Source organism: Prinia subflava, chromosome 2 (assembly GCF_021018805.1).
Source record: "Prinia subflava isolate CZ2003 ecotype Zambia chromosome 2, Cam_Psub_1.2, whole genome shotgun sequence".
NCBI lineage: Eukaryota > Metazoa > Chordata > Aves > Passeriformes > Cisticolidae > Prinia > Prinia subflava.
Genome location: NC_086248.1, coordinates 721,708 through 735,594, shown reverse-complemented (window position 1 = coordinate 735,594; position 13,887 = coordinate 721,708). Strand labels below are relative to the sequence as shown.

Here is a 13,887-nt window from a genome sequence, read left to right as displayed (position 1 = left end):
TTTATCCCTTCCAGGACCCATCCTCCCTGCAGGGGATCTCTGCTGTCCATGGGCCATCGAGGTTCCCTGCAGGGCTGATCCAATTCCATCATCCATGGGAGATGCTGCACCCAGGGGAGGAGCCCGGCATTCCCACCTGGATAAACCCTGGCATTCAGAGCCCAGCACAGCCTGTGTGCACTGCATTCCCACCTGGATAAATCCTGAGAGTCAGAGCCCAGCACAGCCTGTGTGCTCTGCATTCCCACCTGGATAAACCCTGGCATTCAGAGCCCAGCACAGCCTGTGTGCTCTGCATTCCCACCTGGATAAATCCTGGCATTCAGAGCCCAGCACAGCCTGTGTGCTCTGCATTCCCACCTGGATAAATCCTGGCATTCAGAGCCCAGCACAGCCTGTGTGCTCTGCATTCCCACCTGGATAAATCCTGAGAGTCAGAGCCCAGCACAGCCTGTGTGCTCTGCATTCCCACCTGGATAAACCCTGGCATTCAGAGCCCAGCACAGCCTGTGTGCTCTGCATTCCCACCTGGATAAACCCTGGCATTCAGAGCCCAGCACAGCCTGTGTGCACTGCATTCCCACCTGGATAAATCCTGAGAGTCAGAGCCCAGCACAGCCTGTGTGCTCTGCATTCCCACCTGGATAAATCCTGAGAGTCAGAGCCCAGCACAGCCTGTGTGCTCTGCATTCCCACCTGGATAAACCCTGGCATTCAGAGCCCAGCACAGCCTGTGTGCACTGCATTCCCACCTGGATAAATCCTGGCATTCAGAGCCCAGCACAGCCTGTGTGCACTGCATTCCCACCTGGATAAACCCTGGCATTCAGAGCCCAGCACAGCCTGTGTGCACTGCATTCCCACCTGGATAAATCCTGAGAGTCAGAGCCCAGCACAGCCTGTGTGCTCTGCATTCCCACCTGGATAAATCCTGAGAGTCAGAGCCCAGCACAGCCTGTGTGCTCTGCATTCCCACCTGGATAAATCCTGAGAGTCAGAACCCAGCACAGCCTGTGTGCACTGCATTCCCACCTGGATAAATCCTGAGAGTCAGAGCCCAGCACAGCCTGTGTGCACTGCATTCCCAATGGATAAACCCTGGGATTCAGAGCCCAGCACAGCCTGTGTGCTCTGCATTCCCACCTGGATAAACCCTGAGAGTCAGAGCCCAGCACAGCCTGTGTGCACTGCATTCCCACCTGGATAAACCCTGGCATTCAGAGCCCAGCACAGCCTGTGTGCACTGCATTCCCACCTGGATAAATCCTGAGAGTCAGAGCCCAGCACAGACTGTGTGCTCTGCATTCCCACCTGGATAAACCCTGGCATTCAGAGCCCAGCACAGCCTGTGTGCTCTGCATTCCCACCTGGATAAACCCTGGCATTCAGAGCCCAGCACAGCCGGTGTGCTCTGCATTCCCACCTGGATAAATCCTGAGAGTCAGAGCCCAGCACAGCCTGTGTGCTCTGCATTCCCACCTGGATAAATCCTGAGAGTCAGAGCCCAGCACAGCCTGTGTGCTCTGCATTCCCACCTGGATAAACCCTGGCATTCAGAGCCCAGCACAGCCTGTGTGCACTGCATTCCCACCTGGATAAACCCTGGCATTCAGAGCCCAGCACAGCCTGTGTGCTCTGCATTCCCACCTGGATAAACCCTGGCATTCAGAGCCCAGCACAGCCTGTGTGCTCTGCATTCCCACCTGGATAAACCCTGGGATTCAGAGCCCAGCACAGCCTGTGTGCTCTGCATTCCCACCTGGATAAATCCTGAGAGTCAGAGCCCAGCACAGCCTGTGTGCTCTGCATTCCCACCTGGATAAACCCTGGCATTCAGAGCCCAGCACAGCCTGTGTGCTCTGCATTCCCACCTGGATAAACCCTGGCATTCAGAGCCCAGCACAGCCTGTGTGCACTGCATTCCCAGAGGAAGGCTGGACCCATCTCACACCACTGCACCTTCTACAGGATCATCTCTGCTCCAACAGAGCCACATCTGGCACTGCAGGAGCTGCACTGGGCTGCTGCCAGCACCCTGACCAGCAGGGGGGCAGGTTTGTTCTGACTCTGGCAGGGTTTTCTTTTTTTTGGCTTTTGTGTACTACTACATTTTTATTTTAATAATGCTAGTTCAGAACTGTTATTCCTCTTCCCATAACCTTGCCTGAGAGCCCCTTAATTTCAAAACTTTAATAATTCAGAGGGAGGGGGTTTACATCTTCAGGCTCCTGCCTTCCTAAGCAGACTCCTGTCTTCCCAAACCAAGACACCATGACAGTGTTAATATTCTTCCTGACATTCAGCACTGTAAACCCCCCCAGGTGCCACCCTTTGTAAGTGTTTCCACTCCCAAATGTGTGTTAATTCCTTTTCCCAGATCCTGGGCCAGGCCCACCATTAGTGACTGTCCCAGCAGCAATTCTCCCACAGAGGAGCTGGACAAACAACCCAGCCAAGGAGATCCCCAGCTCCTGGCCGTGCTTGCTCCCAGAACCTCACACACAGAGCTTCTCCTGATGGATCTGCCCTGGATCTGCTCCTTCCTTTGGAAGGCCAGTCCAGGGCTGTGTCCTGTCCTGCTCCTCGCAGGCACATTTACATTTGGAGCAGCAGGGGAAGGCTCTAATCCTGATCCTCACAGAGCAGCACCCCCGGCTTGAACAGCTACTGAGTATCGAGTTGCTTCTCACCCCGGGCAGGGCTTAAATCAGCCTGACCTTTGTGCTCCTGCTTTAGCCCTAAATATAAATTTCAGAGGTCAGGGCATGGCTGTGAGACTGTCACGAGGGCACTTTTTCCATGCCCAGGAAGAGGTGAGGAGCTGTCCTGCTGGGTGGTGTGGCTGTCACACCTGAAGGACAGGGCCATCCAGAGGGACTTGGATGAGCTCCAAAGTGGCCCACAGGCATCTCATGAGGTTTAATAAGACCAACTGCAGACCCATACTCTGGAGCAGGGAAAGCTCCCAAGCAGCCTCAGGTTCAGGCAGGAAATGTTCCCCCAAATCCATCCCCTGCTCACTCAGCTGCTGCCTTGGGTTGTTCTGGGAATGCTGCACAGCTCCTGCAAGTGTGGAGTGAGTTCACAGGCAGGAAGCAGTGGGGAAATAGAGATGCACTGCACAAAACACCTCCACAAGACACTGAGATACTGCTGGGCAGAACTCCTGCTACGGGAAAAGCTGGAAACACAGCGCTGAGATTTTATTTATTTGATTTTTTTTTCTGTAGGAGCTTCATTTTCTGCTTTCCAAGTTTCACTTCAAACGTGCAATCTGAACCTGGCAGAAACATGCAGTAGACTCAGGCCACAACTTCCCAATTTTGTGACATTTAAAAGTTGCCACTGTATAAATCTCATCTCACCCAACTCCACTTCCCTAAACCTGACAATCTGTACAGCTTCATTCCATTTTGCTCTTTATGCATGCATTGATATCCTCATTTTCCCCATACTTCTCGTTTTTACATTTCATGGTGATTTTCTTTTGAAGTTTAATCACAGAGTCATGGAATGGTTGGGGTTGGAAAGGACTTTAAAGCTCACCCAGTGCCACCCCTGCCATGGCAGGGACACCTCCCACTGTCCCAGGCTGCTCCAAGCCCTGTCCAGCCTGGCCTTGGAATTTCCAGGGATCCAGGGGCAGCCACAACTGCTCTGGGCACCCTGTGCCAGGGCCTGCCCACCTTGCCAGGGAACAATTCCTGCCCAAAATCCCACCCAAACCCACTCCCTGTCAGTTCTAACACTTCCTCGGGGTGCTGCTGACAAGAGGACTCCAGATGCCCTGGTTAGGAAGGAAAATCACCCATGATTATCCTGGAATGACTGGAAAGACCAGTGCCCCTCCAAAGTGGAACCCACCCACCTGCATCTACAGACAGCAGTGTTATAAAGCCACGGGATTGTCACGAGTGGGACAGAAGGGCCAAATCCCAGCCCAGAGCTCCTCAGTGAAGCTGCAGGATGCAGATGTGAGCAGGGAGCCCAGCCAGACCCAGGGGCCAGGAAAAGCCACCGGCTCTCCTGACCTGACCTGTGAAAAGCCTCTGGTTCAAAGCACAGAAGCTCAAAGGAAGGAGCTGAGGCTTTGCCTCTTGTCCGACATTCCCACAGAGCAGCCGTGCTCCAGCCAGCTGAGAACCTCTCCACAGCTGAGCATGGAAAATTCCAGCCCTGGATTGCATTTTCTTGCTGACACAAAGCACGGCTACGAGTCAATTTATAGGCACAGGCTGGAGGCAACTCCTCATTTAAAAATCCCAGTTTGAAACCACTTCCCACTAAATCACAGCCTGTGAGGATGCTGTCCCCTCCAAGAGGAGGTTTGCCAGCAGCCTGTCCGAGGGAGCAGCCAGGCCCAGTGCTTACAAACACTGCTGCTGCTCCAGACACACACAAGGGGTGTTAGCACTGTGGAAACAGAACCCAGCTGCAAACCTGCATCCCTGAACGCAATTCAGGAACAGCAAACCCTCCCCAGATCACCTGCTGCTGAAGGAAGCTGCCTGTTACTCACCAGATCTGTAGCTTGATCTTCTTTCCTTGCAATTCAACAGTCTTAATCTTGAAGTCTATCCCTAAAATAAACAAGCACATAAATAAGTAATTAGTGTTTATTTATTAAAAAAAAAAATCGATTCCACGCCAACTCTGAATAGCTGAGATGGAACAGCAGCTTTTTCCTTCTTTCCCTGGTAAACCAGGGATGTCCAGGGACACTGAAATGGGGAGGGAGCTGGGAGACAGCACGGCCTCAGGGGTCTGCACTGCAATACCCTGAGTGGGAAGGACCCACAAGGATCACCCAGTCCAGCTCCTGGCCGTGTCCAGGACCCCCCACCATGCCCCCGTGCCTGAGAGCGCTGTCCAGAGGCTCCTGGAGCAGCCTCATTCCCTGGGGAGCTGCTCCAGGGCTGCCCTGCCCCAGCTCTCCAGCACACACAGGGTTTGCAGACACTCTGAGCTTCCACAGGCTCAAGCCACTCGAAGCTTTAACCAGCAAGGAAAGGAGAATTTCCAGAGCTCAGACTCCCTGTCCAGACCCATCCCTGCTCCAGCCTTGGGTATGGGACAGCCAAAGCCAGGCCTTGGCAGCAGTGTCACCAAGACTGAGAACTCAGCCAAGCACAGACCATCCCCACAGACCATGAAAAAGGTTTTTACTTTCAATTCCAGCTCATACAGAAAGTCCCCAAGTGCCACATGCACACAGCTGTTAAACCCCTCCAGGGATGGGTACTCCAAACCTCCCTGGGCTGCTGTGCCAGGCATGGAGAGCCTTTTCCATGAAAGAATTGTTCCCAAAATCCAACCTGAGCCTGCCCTGGCCCAGCCTGAGGCCATTTCCCCTTGTCCTGGCCCTGTTCCCTGGGAGCACAGCCTGACCCCCCCTGGCTGTCCCCTCCTGTCAGGAGCTGTGCAGAGCCACAAGGTCCCCCCTGAGCCTCCTTTTCTCCAGGCTCAGCCCCTTCCCAGCTCCCTCAGCCTCTCCTGGGGCTCCGTTCCCTTCCCAGCTCTGTTCCCTGCCCTGGACACGCTCCAGCCCCTCCAGGGCTCTCTTGGCAGGAGAGCTGCCCCAGGATTCAACCTTCTCTTCCCAAAGCTGCCTGCAAGAATTACAGCAGAGGCTACACCAGAGCAGCAGGAACACTCCAAACCATCCCCTCAAACTGCTCTGGCACTAATTAGATGCCACTGTTCCGACTTTCAATTCCAATCACAGAACACCACTGATCATTCCCCATGCTTTCCAAAAACCTGTTTATATTTAGACTTTTTAAAAGGCAGCAGCTGCAATCCCAAACTTCCCTCCCAAATCTACAAGGTCACTTTTACCATGGAAGATTAAACAGAATTTATGAAATGCACTATTACATAAGAAGTTTGCACGGGAGCTCTGCTTTGAACTCCTTTGAGCCAACACCCAGCACACAGAACCTCTTGGGCTGAGAGCTGGACAGGACCCAGCCCAGAAACTCCCAGTTCTGGGAGGAAGGACATCCCTGGAGGTGTCCAGGGAATTCCTGGATGTGGCACTCAGTGCTCCGGGCTGGGGACAAGGTGGGCATCAGGCACAGCTTGGATTTGGTGATCCTGGAGGGCTTTCCCAACCCGAAGAGTTCTGGGATTCTGGGATTGACAGCCCTGCAGTGACTTTAGGCCAAGGCTGTGCATTAATGCCAGGATGGCAGCTGGGACCTGCTGCCCATCTCAGGTCAGTGCCCCTTTGTTTTCCTGTTTCACTGCTGCATCCCTCACTTCAGGCTGCATTTCTGAATTAATGTATTAACTATCACACAGACGTGACTGGAAATATAAACCTGCTGAATGACTGATTGCCAAGATACAAACCTGCCCCAATCCACCCAACCCTGTATTTTTTCAGCATTTCAGGGAAGTGTTTGCTGCCACGTCGTGTCCCCAGCAACACAACCAAACAAATGAACACCAAACATGAGAAATATTTCATATGGTGACAGTTACATCTGGGCTGTGCCCAGGTGCAGCAGAACGTTTGAGAGCCACTTTTTATATGGCAAGATAAAAGTAAATTATTAACCCAGCCAAAGAAATTAACTCTTCTCTGCACTGTGACGGATTCACCAAACTCCAGTATTTGGGGATGAAATGAGTCTCTAATCCCACGTTATACTCAGCTCCCATTCCAATACAATACCAGTTCAGCCTTCAGAAGTGAAAGGTGGTTATGAACAGCAAGGTACTTCCCTGGAAATACTTCCAAAGGAGTTCCAACAGACTGGGAAAAGGAGACTCCTGTGTGGCTGCAGTGCCTGTCCAGTCTGAGGATGTTGACAACAAACAGCAGAAACACAAAGGCTTCCCAGAAAACAGATATGGGGAGATTTCCAGGAAAATTCACTTCAGGAAAGAGCTGAAGAGGGTAACGGGGATAAAACCTGACTGGCTGGAGAACAGACATCTCGTCATCACAGGGGGAGAATGAAAGAGCTCATGAATTAAAGATGAGCATGAAATTACTCCCTCATTAAGTGTCGATAAGATATTTATCACCTTCAGCAGGACAAGGTGGGATTCATGGGAAAACCTGGAAGAATACGGCCACGCTTAAAAAAATCTTATAAATTCCAGATGTTCCAATTAAGCTATGGAAATGTTCACTGCCCTTCAGCACAGCTCACACCGGGCAGATCCTCAAAGGTCCCAGCTCACTTCTGCAGTTCTTTCCCACTCCCAGTCCTCCACCTGTTGCTCAGAGCAGCCTGGGGGTGTTGGTGGGTGAGGGGCTGGAAATGAGAGCCCCAGAGATCAGCTGGAGCTGCAGCGTGGGCAGCAGGGAGGGGGGATTGTGCCCCTGTGCTCAGGTGAGACCCCACCTGCAGAGCTGCCCCAGCCCTGGGGACAACAGCACAAGGACCTGGAGCTGCTGCAGAGAGCCCAGAGGAGCCTGGAGCTGCTGCAGGGCTGGAGCCCCTCTGCTGTGGAGCCAGGCTGGGAGAGCTGGGGGTGCTCACCTGGAGAGGAGAAGGATCCAGGGAGAGCTCAGAGCCCCTGCAGGGCCTGAAGGGGCTCCAGGAGAGCTGCAGAGGGACTGGGACAAGGGCTGGAGGGACAGGACACAGGGAATGGCTTCCACTGCCACAGGGCAGGGATAGATGGGATCTTGGGAATCAGGAATTGTTCCCTGGCAGGGTGGGCAGGCCCTGGCACAGGGTGCCCAGAGCAGCTGTGGCTGCCCCTGGATCCCTGGCAGTGCCCAAGGCCAGGCTGGACCCTGGGGCTGGAGCAGCCTGGGACAGTGGGAGGTGTCCCTGCCATGGCAGGGGTGGCACTGGGTGAGCTCTGAGGTCCCTTCCCACCCAAACCAGCCTGGGATTCAATGATTCCACAGGCTCAGGTGTGACAAACCTGAACTCATCTTTAGGAAGGACAGCAGCATTCATGGAGTTTCTGGGTTCCTGGCCAGGCTTTAAGGAGCACCAGCAGTGCAGACACAGCCCTCACACAAACACTGAGGCTGCTCTGCCCTGCCATGGCAAGCACAGCCCAGGGACAGCTCACACTGGACACTGAGGTCAGGCCCCTCCATCCCCAGGGAATACTGCCCACAACTCCACTTGTACCTGTGCAGGATTAAACCTTGAATGTCCTGGTGGATACACAGCTATCGGCTCAAGGGATTTGTGTTTTCAGCTCTCTTAGATAGAAGATGTTAATGAAGAGCCAGGAGCTGCATCAGCAGAACAGCTTTAAGTCCATAATCATCTCTATATCACTTTACACTTTCCCAAGCCCCTGCCAAGATCCCTCCTCTGCCACTAAATCACAAAATGACTGCTCCTGACAAGTGACAGACCCAAAGCCACCGGTGTGAGAGGGAGGGAGAAGAAGTTATTTTCCAGTCCACTGCAGAGCTACAAATGATGAGCTGGCCCTTTTCACACAGCCCGAATTTTGTTTGCATTCCTTCCAAACAAAGCCCCCATTGAGCACGGGGAGGACGCTGGGCGGGAGGAAGCAGAATGTAGGGCAGGAGGAGGGCACGGCTGGGAGCTGGAGCTTGACAGGCACCCGCAGGGACATCCCACCCTGCAGGGACATCCCACAGGGACATCCCACCCCACAGGGACATCCCATCCAGCAGGGACATCCCACAGGGACATCCCACCCCACAGGGACATCCCACTCTGCAGGGATATCCCATCCCACAGGGACATCCCACCCCACAGGGACATCCCATCCAGCAGGGACATCCCATCCCACAGGGACATCCCATCCCACAGGGACATCCCATCCCTGCAGGGACATCCCATCCCCGCAGGGACATCCCACCCCTGCAAGGACATCCCATCCCACAGGGACATCCCATCCCACAGGGACATCCCATCCCTGCAGGGACATCCCATCCCCGCAGGGACATCCCACCCCTGCAAGGACATCCCATCCCACAGGGACATCCCACCCCTGCAGGGACATCCCACCCCACAGGACATCCCATCCCTACAGGGACATCCCACCCCGCAGGGACATCCCATCCCTACAGGGACATAACACAGGGACATCCCATCCCTACAGGGACATCCCACCCTGCAGGGACATCCCATCCCACAGGGACATCCCACCCTGCAGGGACATCCCACCCCGCAGGGACATCCCATCCCACAGGGACATCCCACCCCACAGGACATCCCATCCCAAGGAACATCCCACCCCATCCTGCAGACACATCCTACACCACCCAGCTCAGCACGTCCCACCCAACACAGGCCAAGAGCAGTGGAGGAACACCTGCATTTTGCCTGTAATTCATTAATAATTGCTGTGCACACACTGCAGCGGCACCACGGGTGTTCAGCTCAGAGGAGAAAAGCAACTGTGCACAAATTCATCCTCGGGAACAGAGCTGGGAAGGGCACAGAGCCCCAGGAGAGGCTGAGGGAGCTGGGAAGGGGCTGAGCCTGCAGAAAAGGAGGCTCAGGGGGGACCTTGTGGCTCTGCACAACTCCTGACAGGAGGGGACAGCCAGGGGGGGTCGGGCTGTGCTCCCAGGGAACAGGGACAGGACAAGGGGAAATGGCCTCAGGCTGGGCCAGGGCAGGCTCAGGTTGGATTTTGGGAACAATTCCTCCCTGGGAAGGGCTCTCCAGCCCTGGCACAGCTGCCCAGGGAGGTTTGCAGTCCCCATCCCTGGTGGGATTTAAAAGCCCTGTGGATGTGGCACTTGGGGACAGGGGTCAGTGGTGGCCTGGGCAGTGCTGGGGATGGTCTGAGAGCCCTTCTCCAGCCTCACCGACTCTAGAATTCAAATCTTGTGTGTTCAAGTTGCCCAGCTTTGTGTCAAAGGCTGACAACAGCCAGGATTTTAAAGAGTGGACTCAAAGAAGAGCTCTCAACACCCGAGTTCCCATGGCAGAATTCAGGGCACACTCCCCTCTCCAGAGGAGCAGCAGGAGGTGTTTGGATGGCTGTGCCCAGCTGTGCCCTCCCAGTGCTGGGTCACCCTGAGGAAGGTGCAGGTCTCAGCCACAGCCCCTTCTCCAAGAGCCTCAGCTGACTTTAAAATCATGGAATAGTTTGGGTTGGAACTTTATATCCCACCCTGTCCCACCCCTGCCATGGGCAGGGACACCTTCCCTATCCCAGGCTGCTCCAAACCCCATCCAACCTGGCCTTGGACAATGCCAGGGATGGAGACAATTGCTGGATTATCTAGTCTGTAAATATATCTATCTATATATCTATCTATATATCTATATCTATATCTATATTCATATCTATATCAATATATCCATATCCATATCTATATCTATATATCTATATCTATACCTACATCTCTATATACCTATATATCTACATATCTACATATCTACATATCTATATATCTATATATCTGTATCTATACCTATATCTCTATCTATATCCGTATCTATATCCATATCTATATCCATATATATCTGTATCTAAATCTATAGCCATACCTATATCCATATCTATGATTATAGATAAAATTTATCTGGTCTGTAAATTTATTTATAAATGAAGCCACTGTACCACCAAAACAGAGCTCAGGTTTTTTTTGGGTTTCATTTTTAACAAGGTGAGGAGTCCAGGTTTTTCCTGCCAGGTGTGTGTTTGTGTAATCCACGTGTTCTTCCACAGAGCTGGGATCCAGCAGTGCCAGTGGCCCAGGCACAAAGAGCCCCTGGCCCGGGGTTTGTTACTGCCCCTCCAAAATAAACTCTCCTGTCTGAGCTTGTGCTTCCAAACCCTCTCACAGCGAGTGAAATCGCTGTCCCAGCCAGGTCCCACCTGGAAAAACTAACACTGAGACCCTGCCCTGTGCTGAAGGGGGAAGCAGGGAGAAAACAGCTCCTAGAAAACCTCAGGGAGGTGGTGCTGGCACTAAAGACATCGAGTGTGGTTTGGGAGGGTGTTCATCCACACTGTGCAGCTCTGAATCCCTTGCAGAAGAAATGTTTGGAAGACTTAAGCAGTAACTGAGATCATTAAGAGCTTAATTAAAAGCAGAACTCTCAGCTCTCGCCTGATGCGCTTGTGCTGGGCTTTCCTTAGAAAGGGAAAGTGGATTTACTGCTGAGGCTTTCTTATGAAATGATTAATAATTATCTTAACTGATAACCAAGGTTAAGGGCTGCCTGCTCTAAGTAAATGACACCCTGAAACATTAAAGCTTCTCTGCAAGAGCTGCATTGTCTTGGAAGAGTTTTGAGCTCTGGGCTTAACATATTTGGAAAGTTTGTTACTGGGAGGGCCTGGAGGACACCAGGAGGAATTTTTCCCTGGAAATCCTTTGGCAGGGGCTGCCCCTGCTGGAGTCCCCATCCCTGGAGGTGCCCAGGGAAGGGCTGGAGGTGGCACTCACCCTGGGGACACGGTGGGCATCGGGCACAGCTGGGGCTCCAAGGTCTTGGGGGTCTTTTCCAAACCCAGGGATTCTGGGACTCTGCACCAAGGTTAATTCATCTCTCTCGAGACTCGGGGCACCAGAATGAAATTGCTGTGTTTAGAAAGACCTGACAAAGTTTTCCACCCCCAAAATAATTTGGCAATTTTAAAAGCTCCCAGGCTTCATTATTGCTGCTGTTGTCAGCTGTCTTTTATTGCCTTTTTGTTATTTAAATAAAGGCATTTTGGGGTGTTTCCCGGGCCCTGCGTAAGCTCTCAGCACACCTGGAGGATCCCAGCTCCACACTGACTGCAGCTATGGCCCAGCCTGTGCTCCTGGCATTGCTGGGAGCCCCAAGGCCTCATTCCTCCCACTTTGTGAAGGGGAGAGTTGTTAATTCAGTGAACACAGCAGCAGTTCCCTTCTGCCTGCCCAGGAACTTTCCTCACTCAGCACAGGAATCTCCGAAAAGTGAGGCAGTAAAGAGGTTTATACCCTCCTGTGGCTATTAAAGCACTTGCTGGAGTTGGATAGGGGTAGGGAGGTGTTCCAGGCCAGGTTGGACAGGGCTCGAGGCAACCTGGGACAGTGGAATGGTGTCCCTGCCCATGGCATGGAGCTGAGCTTTAAGATCCCTTAAAACCCAAACCAATCCATGATCTATTCTATGATTGAACTGCTTAACTTCAATTCCTGCAGCCCCTCTCAGCTCCTTGGGGTGTCTCCTTTCCCTCATCCACAGGAGATAAGAAAGGAACAGGCCTCCATCAACAAGTGCCACTTGTAGGGATCACAGCTCTCTCAGAAGGGGATTGAGAAAGAGAAACTGAAGCTATTCCCAGCCTCATCCTTGGCAAAGGCTTGAGTGAAAGGCTGAGTTTTATTAGGGAGCCAAACTCGGCTGAGGTGGGAGGGAGTGGGAAGCTTTAGGCTGGCTGGGACAAGCCTTGGCACTCATGGCAATTCCTCCTGCAACGAGGCTTTGCCACCTCTGGCAGCCAGCACAGCACCCAGCTGCAGAGGGGAGGAGCTGACAGAAATGATGCCTTGAGTTTTATCTTTAATGTATTTCAGACTCTGTGCTGCCCTGAGCTCACACTCAGGGTCACTCAGCTCTGCACACAGCAGGGACACAAAACAAATCCTTTTCCTGCTGCACACCAAGGACAAGAGTTACAAGTTTCCAGGCCCAAAAGCACAAACAGGTGGCTGAAGAGAGAAAACAAGAAGGATGGGACTTCATAACCTGAAGCTGTAATTGGACAATTAAGCCCCAACATGTAAATGGACCAAAACTTATAAAAGTGAGAGACCTCGTGACCAGGGGTCCATTCTGTGACCATTTTGGGTCCACCTTGGGTAAGTCTACCCTGGCCAGGCTCTTGTTCTGTCCAAGGTGTACCCTTAAAGGTCTTTTAATAAGTATCTACTTTATTCTCTTAGCACTGTCCAGTCTCTGTTCCAGGTCAGCCTTCCCAAGGCATCAGAACAGGGCTCCAAAGGGAGATGGAATCCACACTGTCCTCCCCCAATCCCAACAACTTCTCTAACAGGAGGATCTCTGACCACCAGTGCTTTGGGAGTTTTTCTCTCTCAGGAAAAGGCTTCAAGAAAAGAGCCCAAGGTGTCACTAGGCAAAGTCTCAAAACTCACTCCCTGACAATGAAACTGTCAGAGAGACAGCGATGAGGAAACCTGAAGGCTTGGGACCACCTGCCTTCTTTTAAACACTACCAGGAACTTCCAGATCCAGGCAAGGAACTGACACTTCAGTCATGGCTACTCTTCCTAACAAAACATCTGTTCACCAGGAGTGAGGGACAGTGGGAGGAGGGAAAGGCAGCCTGATCAGCAACAAAAAACCAGGCATGGAACCAAAACAAGAAGCCTGTGGGTGCTCTGGCTCTGATAAGATGCAAACACACGGTGCTCCTGGTTTAAAGCCAGCAGGCAGCACCAGTTCTGCTCTGCCTTTGCAGGATGCCCCAACTGCACAGCCCTGGCCACACCCTGCTCAAAACACGCTTAATCCCCCGAGTAAACAGCAGAGTAACTCAGTAAAGCCAGCAGCTGCTCCTCTCCTCCAGGGGAGGGCCTGCACATGCAGCTCACCTGCTGGCGTGTGCACACACAGATTCCAGCACACACAACCCCTGCTTCCCACACACGTCCCTGGGAGAGCACCCATTCCTGCACGGAGCCTTCCTACACCTCCACGTGGCCATGAATTCTTCGAGGAAACAGAAAAAATAGCATTCATCCAATCCCAGAATGGTTTGGGTGGGAAGGGACATGAAAGCTCATCTTGTCCCCACTGCATGCTGTGGGCAGGGACAGCTTCCACACTGTCCCAGGTGGAAAAGTTTGTGTTTTATTTCCAGGCATCAAAAGCCCCGTCCAGGCTGGCCTTGGGCACTGCCAGGGATCCAGGGGCAGCCACAGCTTCTCTGGGAAACCTGTGCTAGGGAAATACTGGGATTCCTTCCCCAAATCCCTGT

General features: G+C 52.8%; 1 protein-coding gene across 1 annotated transcript in view; it reads right to left on the bottom strand.

Moving 5' to 3' along the window:
* RAB10 (RAB10, member RAS oncogene family) overlaps positions 1–13,887 on the bottom strand; it is a 44,697-nt gene that overhangs the window by 12,879 nt on the left and 17,931 nt on the right. Inside the window, exon 2 of the mRNA XM_063422585.1 lies at positions 4,520–4,580. Coding sequence (XP_063278655.1) covers positions 4,520–4,580 — 61 coding nt within the window. The remainder of the gene's footprint in view (positions 1–4,519; positions 4,581–13,887) is intronic.